This window comes from Geospiza fortis, unplaced genomic scaffold, assembly GCF_000277835.1.
Source record: "Geospiza fortis unplaced genomic scaffold, GeoFor_1.0 scaffold429, whole genome shotgun sequence".
NCBI lineage: Eukaryota > Metazoa > Chordata > Aves > Passeriformes > Thraupidae > Geospiza > Geospiza fortis.
In genome coordinates this window covers 2269968-2281108 of record NW_005054411.1, presented here as the reverse complement: position 1 = coordinate 2281108, position 11141 = coordinate 2269968, and the positions used below count along the sequence as shown (strand labels likewise).

General features: G+C 39.5%; 1 protein-coding gene across 2 annotated transcripts; it reads left to right on the top strand.

Annotated features, from left to right (window-relative positions):
- Nucleotides 1-43: 43 nt before the first annotated feature.
- SMIM30 (small integral membrane protein 30) lies at nt 44-3156 on the top strand. 2 transcript variants are annotated; one of them, XM_031061393.1, is made up of 2 exons: nt 44-430; nt 660-3156. In XM_031061393.1, exon 2 carries the CDS (start codon nt 731-733, stop codon nt 914-916), a length of 186 nt encoding a protein of 61 aa, XP_030917253.1. In that variant the 5' UTR covers nt 44-430; nt 660-730; the 3' UTR covers nt 917-3156. The 2 variants fall into 2 exon arrangements, with proteins under 2 accessions (XP_030917253.1, XP_030917252.1); XM_031061392.1 differs by having other exon boundaries at nt 45-375.
- Nucleotides 3157-11141: the final 7985 nt, after the last annotated feature.

Below are 11141 nucleotides of genomic sequence, written 5' to 3'. Positions count from 1 at the left end.
CTGGCTCCGCCGGAGTGCGAGCGGGGCAGCCACTTATTCGGGTGTCCCAGCGCGGGATTTTATTGTGTGCACCCCGCGAACGAGCCATCCCCGCGGGAAGAACTTGCGGAGAGGGCGGTCCGGGCTGGTCCCGGCGCACTCCTGGGGAGCGCCTCTCCAAGTTGTAGGAACCACGACAGACGTTTGTCCCGCGGTGAGGGTGAGCACGGTGACACTGCCCCGGAGGTTAAATTCACGCCCTCCCCAGTGTACCGCAGTCTGTCCATGCTGACGGATCCCGAGGATGGCCGGCGTTAGGAAGTGTGTGGGAGTGATGTGCGGCAGCCATCAGGCCGTGAACACCTGCTGAAACAGGCCCGCGTAGCAAGGCACCGGGTAAGCAGGCTCTGGTAGCTGCAGGCAGGAGAGCCTGTTCTGACTTTACCTCACGGTAAGTCTTCAAAAGATTAGTTTCCACAGAGTTACATAACAAGATAGCAAATCCACTGTGGCTGTCTCATGATAATAAGTCATTTACTTTGGTAATTGGGAAGATTAAACCTAGATTTCATGAGCCCCACACAGATACCTGTAATGCATCAATCAGTTGGCTTTTGGCAAGACAAATCCAGGAGAGGAGGAAGGAACATCATGTAACATTCCTTTTGTTTTTCTTGTAGATACCAGTGAAGTACCTGCTGTCCACCATTTTCTTCATTTAACTTCCCCTTGGGGTCAGCTGCTTGTCAGCATGCCTTCAACCGAGAACGCCTCCAAACTTTTCCTGGTCCTCGTGTCACTGCTGCTGGTGCTGCCCGTAGTTGAAGCCCTGGACGCAGGAGATACCATTGCCTTCCTGCTCGGCCTCGCTGTCAGTGTGGTCGGATTCTGCGCCTGCCTTGGCGTGTACGCAAGGAGAAGGAATGGGCAGCAGTGATTTCAAGAAAACGTTCAGATGAAGTGAATTTCTGAACACAGCTTGGGGTTGGGTGTGACTGAGCTTTGGTTCTGGGAAACTTTCAAAAAATGTGTAGTAGATATTTCTGCAAACCCCTCTTACTGTTCAGTATAACAGAGTAAAGATGATACAAGACTGTACTAGTAAAAGGGATTTGTATGATCTGTCCTCATTACAAAAAGATAATTTTATATTGTTTGTGATTAAATATTGCCTTAGAGAAGGGTAAAAACTTTTTGAATGAGGAAGTAAAACCATAGAGAAGCTCACAGTAAGAGTTTATAAATTTAGCAAGTGAGAGAGGCCATCAACAATTTCCATAATTTTGGTTTCAATATTAAATCAGGAGGAAGCAGCTATTAATCTTCCAGTCAAGATGACAAGAGATTTGAAATTAGTCCTAACCAGATAGCTAGCGAGCAGACTGCTCTAACTTGTGTGCTCGCGCTCACATTCTCTGTAATGACAGTTAACACCTAACAGCTCACTTCTGCTGTCACATGGATGAGACTTAAGAGAACTAAGGAAACATGAAAGGCTTTTTTTTTTCTTTTAGAATATTCATAGAGTATTTTAGAACATGCCACTCCTGTAGCCTGTATTCATATTATCAAGTAGATACACCTAAGAATGAGATCACCATTTTTCCTTAACATGTATTTCACAGAAAACTACATGTAAGGCTATGTAAATCAGATTAGGAATATGGGCTTTGTCTCTTGTTTATTTTTTGTACTCAGCTTTTTTCTAGGCAAACCAGGTTTAAGGCTTAGTTAATTTGGTGTTTGCACTTTTTTCTCCAAAACTGAAGACTTAACTATTTTGATGAGGAATTCTGTGTATTTCTGCATTAGAAGGTTATTAGAACTATAACAAGACCATTATGCACACGTTTCTTTTACAATGTAGAAAGAACTTGCTAAAATTCTGGGTTTAGTCAATTAGTCTATCGTACTTGTGGATTCCTTGTGAGAAACCTATGTTGCTAGTTAAACATTTAGGCTTCTCTAACTGATGCATATGACTTCCACAGAAGATTGGGACCAAAACCAAAGTAAAAAATCCTGCTGCAAAATGGGAGATGTAAATAGTCTTATTCTATTCATGTTCAGTCAGATTGTGTGGTATAAGGTTGAAAGACAGTAGTGTGTCTGTTTCTGTAAGTACCAAAGGTAAAATAGCTCAGCCAAGAATGTCTGCCACAAGTTTCTCTGACTTGTTAGGGTGTTCCAGCTTGAGCCAAGGAGCACAATCTGTAACAGCAACAGAATAAGGAGCACAGGAAGATGAGCTCTCCACAGCTCAAAGAATTTCCTTCTGATCTTGTGCTGTGGACACTGCCACTCTTTGCTAGAAATCTTGGCTTTTATCTTTCAGAGTTATGTGTTTTGATTTTTGTATTCTTCCACTTCCTCTGTGCCTCTGTTCAGTAGGGCACAAAGCAATGGCTATGGGCAGGTCTTATGTAAGTAATTGGGTGGGCAGATCATGTTCTCCAGATCCTGATTTCTGCATGCCATTTTTGGAAGAAAGGGACAGAATGCACAATTACAATGTAGAAATGAAATTTACAGCCCTAAGAGGACCTTCAGACAAGTATCACCTTTGAAAGCTGCCTAGCAGCAGTAGATTACTCTGTTCATGATAATTCAGCTGGGTGGGTGCAAGCACAGATTGAAGGGTGATCGTTGATGTTCCAGCTTAGCTAAACAAAAAAAAAAAAAAAAAAAAAAAAAAAAAAAAAAAAAAAAAATCCCCCAACAAAAATCAATAAAATCCCCCACAAAATTGCCACTCAATTCACTTTATAGTTCCCAAAGTTAAAAAATATTGCCATTTTTTCACTAAAATATTAAGTATTGCTCTTTCAATAGACTACATTTTAACACAAGCAGATTTTCACAGACTCCTTTATCTATACCTTAGAAAAGATCCCTGGCAATAGTTTCACAGAATTGGGCTACAGTTTTTCACTGCAGGAGAACAAAATTGTAACAGAGTTAATTACCGCCGGGCAATAGGGATATGAGACATTGTATTATTTGCCCAAAGCTGTTTGTACTCCACTGAAAGGTGTTTGCACAGCATAATGGCTTTGTTTCCTGGGTTCTGATAGAAGCTTTATTGTTAAAGACTTGCATTTGTCAATTACTTGAGTGTAAAATCAGATACCCCTGTTTTTCCTCTGTCTTAATAAACTTTGATGTATGATTTGTCAACAGCTTGATGGAGTAATTCTTATGAAAAGAAAAATTGAGATGACAGAAGTGACTGTAACTGTTGGAATTCCTTCTGTTGACTATTATTTTGATACCTACTTTTGCTTATGTTAGATAACTTTATGAGCTAATGTATCATAAGGTATGATTTCAGTTAACATTTGTGCAGTGATGTACTTCTCATGGTCCTACTACTTGTTTATCCCATTTCAGTAACTGTTACTTCAAAGCACTTCAGGGAGCTGGTGCCCTTAGTTTGACACAGTCATCTTGTAGTTGCAAAGAATCCTGTTTGTCTGGTACATGGAAAACTTGAAGTATTTATTTTTCCTTTTGATTATGAGTTTTCAACATATTGTAGGTAGTTGCCTTTATACCAGAAAAGCTATTTATGTCAGTTTTCTTGCTGGAGGCACTAGGGTATAAAAGACCATTTTCTGTTGGTTTGTTTTTGGAGGCGTGTTTTTTTGTTGGTTTTTTTTGTTTTGTTTTGTTTTGTTTTGTTTGGTTTGGTTTGGGTTGGGTTTGTTTTTGTTTTTGTTTTTGGGGTTTTTTTGTTTGTTTTTTTGTTTGTTTTTTTAATGAAATATTATGTTCTATTGCTTTAGTTATTTGAAGTTTTTTTAAGAGCTAGTTTTATCCCAGCATTTTGTGAAAACGGGGTTCTAGCTCTTCCAGGATTTCAGCTACTGCACAAATCAGTTCACTTTGTGCACTAAGCTAGTACAGTTAGTAGCTGTCTTCAGAGCAGAAAGTAGAAGCAGCCTGACAATGTCCACCCCTTAACAAACACAACCTACCCTGTGATAAAAAATCTGCAGGACAAGAAAGAGTAGCTTTTGAATGCTATGGTTTGCATATGCTTTAACAATAGTGTAGCTAAAACACCGCCATCCTAAAACATTTTACAGTCCATGTACAGTCTCTTTGTGAATGGACAGAAGGCCTTCACTTCTCCTGACATACCTTCAAGTGCTGCACACCAGCTAGGCCTTACCATTTTGCTGTGTACAGCAGTACCGGGGGCTGGAATACAAAGGTTTCACACAGTTCCTAATGCACGCGCTTCTCTAGGTGTGTGAACGCTGGTAAACCTCTTTCTCCTACTCAGATAAATCCTGCTGCTGCTGATGATGCTGCTTTAATACTGTTGTGAGGCCTGGCAGTTCTATGACATCTTGTATTTGAGGACCTTTATACGTTTACAGATATTAATGCTTGCATCCCAATTGTATCCTTGGAGCAAAGTAGAAGGAGAATCATTGTGTTACAATGGAGTCACAGGAAGCAGTTGGTATCTCCAGGAGATACTGATTTTCTGGAGTGTGTTGTGCTTGTGGTTCTCAGCCACTATGCCTTCCATGGGAGCTGTCCCTGCACTAGCCCAGACTCTTGTGTACTGACTAGACAGACACAGTCTGAAGCCCTGGTTCTTTGCATAGTGCTCTTTACATAAGCTGTGTGAGAAGGGGAGTTCACTGTTTATAACAAGATAAACATTGCTAAATGGATGAACCAATTTACACTAAATGGTAAATGCACTAATTATTATGCTGCAGAAGTAACCTTTCCGTTCATTTCTACATCTGATGAAAGGCTTGGCAGATCTAAACTGGTGTAATGATGAGATTGTTAGGAGTAGTGGAAAGGAGAGCTTGAGTCTGGTTGTCCTCCCAATTTACTCTTGAACAAATAGTAAATGATCTGAAGTCAACAGGAGGTATGTATTGTTCACCAGATGAAAAAAGTGCGACTACTAATTCAGAACCAAATGCAGCACAACATATTGGCCAAGATCTGATGTGACTACTGATGCATGGGACCCAGACTATTTAATTCCTGCCAAAATCAATGTTCAGAACTTTCAAGTGACAAGTTTTTAATACATTAGACACTGACTACATTGCTAAATGTTCAGTCCTTAAAGAACGTAATCAGTTTTTAAATTACAAAGATTTTCAGTTCACATGAATACACAGTAACACCAACTATTATATTTGGAAAACAAGTTTTCCAGCAAGCAACCTGAATTTACATACCAGGCATCATATGGTAAACAACATAAAAGTAAATCTTTCTTTGAACTAAAATTAAAAGAACAATAAAATTATTATATAAAATTATATAGGCATTCAAAATATTTCCAAACCTTGTACTGTTTCCTCAGCTCAGTTTCTCTGTAATGGAATTTGAAAATGTGTGGGAAGCTCTGTCATTTTGAGGTACAGGCATACTAGACATTCAGCAGAGCCCTTTGTTTCTGGATCATTCATCTGATCAGATCAAAACAGAGATTTTCATGAAAAAGATAAAACCAAATGTCCCTTTAGTATGCTAAGTAAAGAGACCCATATAATCATAGAATCATAGAGTGTTAAGGGGTTGGAATGGCCCTTAAAGACCATCTAGTCCCAACGGACCCTGCCATATGGGCAGGGCCACCTCCCACCAAACTAGGTTGCTCAAGGCCTTATCCAACCTGGCCTTGAACACTGCCAGGATTGGAGCATCCACACCCTCCCTGGGCAACCTGTTCCAGTATCTCACCACCATCACAGTTAAAATTTTTTCCTAATATCTAACCTAAATTTTCCTCTTTCAGTTTGTACCCATTACTCTCTGTCCTGTCACTACAGTTCCTGATGAAGTGTCCATCTCTGGCTTCCCTTTAGGCCCCCCTCAGATATTGGAAGGTTGCTATGAGGTATCTGTGCAACCTTCTCTTCTCCAGGCTGAACATCCCCAACTTTCTCAGTCTGTCTTTTAGGGGAAGTGCTCCAGTCATGAGCTTCATGGCCCTCCTCTGGACTAAGAGTTCGATGCCCTTCTTCTGTTGGAAGCACCAGGACTGTACCCGGTAGTCCAGGTGGGGTCTCACAAGAGCAGAGTAGAACAGGTGAATCACCTCCTTCGAACTGCTGGCCACAATCCTCTTGATACAGCCCAGGACACAGATGGTTTTGTGGGCTGCGAGGGCACACTGCTGGCTCCTGTAGAGTTTTTCATCAACCATCACCCCCAAGTCTTTCTCTGCAGGGCTGCTCTCAATCACCTCTCCACTCAGCCTGTAGGTGTGTCTGGGATTGCCCTGAACCAGGTGCAGGACCTTGCAGTTGGGCTCGTTGAACTTCACGAGGTGAGGTTCACATGGGACCACCACTTGAGTCTGCCGAGGTCCCTCTGGAAGGCACCCCTTCCTCTGGTGGGTTGTCTGCACAACACAGCTTGGTGTCATCAGCAAATTTGCTGAAGGTGCATTACACAGCATATGTGGAGGCCTGAAAGCAGAATGCCCTCCATTAGACCTGTCAGCAGAGTGCTATCCATTAGACCTAGGAGCTGCAAACATTAGAGGCAGGGAAGAGAGAATTGTGCCCACAAGCACACTGATGCAGAAAACTAGATGTCGCTGCTGGTTTGGGTTAAAGTTTGTGTTCTGCTTCAGTCTCCCTATATTGGCCATGTTCCTCCTCACTAGTCATTGTCTTAGAAATTTCAACTGGAACCTACAGTACTGGCAGCTTTCTCAGCTGCCATTCATTCAAGGCACTAAAATTTTACATACATCTTCATACAGCTATGCTCCACTTGGCAAGTATAAAAGCATGAAAATTACCTTCTTTTCCTGCACAGAGCTAAAACACTGCAGAGGAACACAGTTCTGTAAAACTTAGAAGAGAAGGATCTATCTTTTTCTTTCGGTTTTCTGTTTTTCTGTTTGTGCAGCTGATTGTACACACTGTGATAGTGCTAATAATAACTCCATATCATTCCCTACCCTCTCACAGAAAAGCAACCATCCTAAAACATGACCAGTTTTAATCTTAGCAGAATTAAAGTGAAGAAAATGGTAGCTTTATCAAAATCTGTTCACTTTCCATTTCATGAGTTACCTGTGAAATGAGAATGTCTTTAATTCTAGAACTTTTCAAGGACATTTTCTGCCAACATATTTCTGAACTGATATGGTTATGGAAATTACATGCTCAATACCTGTCTTTATTTCTCAGTGTTTAACCTCACATGATTGTTCATAAGTCCCATGGTATCACTTTTATATGTTATTTTTTTATCTTCTCAAATGACCTGGAAGATCAGCAGAAGCCATATTGACTCATTTTTCCTCAACAGCATGTATTTATTTCAGCATCTGTATGAAAAGCAAGGAACATTTAAGCTTTTCAGAACTGTGATCTTTTCAGAAACACTATTTGTAATCAAATCCCAAAAGTCTATCCAGTATTTGCAGACCGTATATAATCTATAAAGTGGTATATATCTACTGAAAAAAGAGAAGCCTTTTTTCATAAAAAGTAATAATAAAAAAATAAAATTAAGGATGTTCATTGTATATATGGAGCAGTAGCCAATAAGAAACCACTATTCAACACTAAATGTTACACAGACATCTTTCATCCTATTATATTTGCAGAATACAATATAGTATTGCAGAAAAGAAAAACCGTAAATCACGACAATATATTTTATATTAAAAATAAAAAAGTGTTTTTCAGAGAACAAGCGCTTATGATTTGTAATAATTATGGCTTTAGTGCGAATCTCAATGAAGTCAGCCCAAAAAAATTTATTGTCTTAAATGGAAATCAAGTTCTTCTAAAGGGGTGACCATACTGCCTTCTGAATCCCATACAACTTTGCCACAACCATCCCCCATGCCAGGGCTATGGCAGCAGGCTGTCCTGATGCACAGGATGCTGGCTAACCTCAAATCCTGCCTAGGAAGTGACAGGCAGCTGTGTCTCCCTGGGTGCCAAATGCATGCCCAGGCCACTGCTACCCTCTTGCTCCATAGATTCATCTCCTACTGTGAAGAAAGCCAAATAGGTGATGAACTATTTGTTTAAACATTCAGGAATAGCTGTGTGGCTGTTAGATCTTTAACCTTCCATGCAGGATTTCACATTTCAAAATTTAATATTGTTGGTACAAAACCCCAATATATAATCCTTTAAAATACAGCATCCATGTGGGCTGGGGTGAATACATCTAGGAGAAGTAGAAAAGCAGAGGACACTGTCAGATGAAAGGATATTCTAAATTTTCCATCCAAAAAAAGGGAAAACAGAAATGATCTTTTGGAAGAGTCTGAGCCAAGGTGACCTCCAGAGGTCCTTTCCAACGTAATTTACTGTATGATTCTATGAAATCCTAGTTGTAAATGGGATGCATAAACAGAAGCTCAATTCATTGCAAACAAGGATATATTTGTGGTGAACAAATCTAATCACAGTGTGAGCCCATGGGAAACCTGACTGCAAAAGCTGTGAGGCTGTTCAGTCATCATGTAAGACCACGGGGAAACCAGATGTACCAGGATTCTCCCACTGTGTCTAGTGAAACTCAATCCCTGAGGCATTAAAAGGTTATGGAAAAAAGGGAGAAAATGCAACACATGTACACTAATCCTCTTTCGGAGTGGGATTTTTAGTGATGGGTTTATGGGGCTAGTACTGTACTCCAAATGGAATTCAACTGCTTCAGTGTAAAGCCCCAAATGTGAATTATGTCAAATCCTGCCCAAGTCAACATTTTGAAAATATTAAGATTTGACAGCCAGAATAAAAGACCTTGTTGCACATGGAGTTCCCATTGGCATCAGTGGGAGTTTAGGACAAGGACAAATACAAAATACAGGTTTGGATGCAGTAGATACCTTGATAGGATGGAGGGGTCCCTGCATTTGACCAGTACTGCACCTTGCACCAGAGAGTGCTTGTTGGGAACTGCAGCCACGTTAGTCTCCATCTACATCTCTTTCCTTAGAAAAAGATTAGCTGAATTATTTATTGTGATAACTGAATGCCAAATTTTCATCTGGTTTAAAAACAGCCTGAAGTTGCTGAAATCAGTGCAGTCATCCTGATTTAAATTCATTTTGAACAGAAAACACAAGAGGCTTCATTCTGACCTTGCACCAGCCCTTATACTACTGTGTAATGCAGTAGAATTATTCTTGATTTCCATTTATGTGAAAATCTAATTGGTTCTTAAAATAGATTCTGTCTTTTTTTTTCTCTCAGTCTGCTACCAGTAAATTATTTGACCTACATCTTAATAAATATTAGGAAAAAAATTATTCTCCCCACTCTTATTCCACAAATGTACTTTGAAACTTGTGAATTCAACTTGGACTCTACTGTTTTGACCCCTCCCCAACATTTATCAAGAAAGGCAAAGGAAAATCAAGTCAACGAACTCTCAGGGAGACCATACTAACATAAAGTGCCTCTTTGCACACTTTTAATGTATGTGTGCCATACATGACTGACATACATCTGCTTACCTTGCTGCCTCGTTGCTCTTACTATTTCAGTAATAAAAGCAATCTGTGTTTGTGGCAAACTGTTCCTTAGGAACTCCTTTCACCTAGTCTACATGAGGTTCTGTGTATTAAATAAGAACTTCATAGATTTTCTTTTCCTGTCCAAAAGTAACACTGAAATCCCAGTAAAAAGGATTACATGCTCTCAATTTCAGAAGGGCCAGCAAGGAAATTATTATAGCTATAGATAGAAATGTAAAGGACTGGAAATCTGAAATTTCCTGAGTTTTGCTAGAGATTTCTCTGCTCAACTCCCAATAGATTTAATGGGAATTAATAATTAAAATCCCTTCTACTTCCAAAGGGATGCTGACCTTCCAGCAGTGAATTTAAAGCATGTGATCACTTTATGTACACTACCAAAATAATCTGAAATTGACTGTACATAATAATTGCCAGTCTGCTGCCTTAATATATCATAATGTCAACTGTTGTAACTCAGGACAATGAAAGTTGCCCAATTCACTGCAAAATACAGGTTTTGGGAAATAAATGTCCTAGAAACAGGGCAGAAGCACTGACAGACATACCTTAAATGTACTCTTTCACACAGTAGTAGCTAAGCAATTTGGTCAGTAAGAATTCTATGTCCTCTTACAGCACTGGGTTTTTGTTTTTTCATTATCTGTGTTGCATCCCCACTTTCCTTTTGTCCTGTGCTTCAAAATCTACAACCTGGTCTCACAAGAAATATATTCTAAGTAAATAAACCTTAAGAATGAAAAAATGTGGTTTTCACTTTTTAAACAGTTAATCCCTGTCACCTGCTTACAGGAACTATTTCTGGTCTTATTTCAAAGGCAGAGAAAGATGTAGCTTTTATGAAACTAGGACATTTGCAAAGAGTATTATAAGTATATATGTTTCTTTAAACTTACTACCAAAGTAATAGAAACCCATAAACTACACTGGTTCCAAAAGTTCCTCCTAGGATGCTAACACAGTAGAGACCAGAACAAATCTTTCACCATCCCCTGGTAGAGAGGCTTAAGAAATCCTTTCTCAGAACTGCTATATAATGCACTATTTTCACATCACAGCATACCTAAGCCTTAAACCATAATGCTGAGTCAAAGTCTATTAGACTTGGATCTCTTTCTTCATTTTAACACTTGGAAGTTCAATGTTAAAGTCTCAACATATTCTTAGTACAAGAATTATTCATCCTCTTACTCTTCTTGTCTTTTTCAATTTCAGAAGCCCCCAGGCATGAATTAACATGTAGGCTTTTTACATTAAAAAGAAGCATTTTGCTTTCTGTTTTGAAAGTGTATCTGTTCACTAGGAGCCATACTTGAATTACCATATCCCCAATTTACAGATTTTTAAGTAAAGGTTAAAGAGTTTAAGGATTGCAAACCTACCTCACCTTAAAATAGTTTTGGTTTAAGTCTGTCCATAATTGTATTTCAAGACCACCAAGTATACCAGAAGTCTGAAAGTTTCATAATTAAGGCCTTTACTTTTGCTCTCTCCAACTTCCCACTGCATCCACCGAAGGTTATCCCATGTCCATTTATCGCCTAACTAGGTTTGCCTAAATTGGTCAAAAATTAATTTGAATCTAGCCTTGTAATTCCACTAATTTTATGTTTTCAACTGTCTCTGTCTGGCTGCAACAGCAGAAAATAACTTACATTCC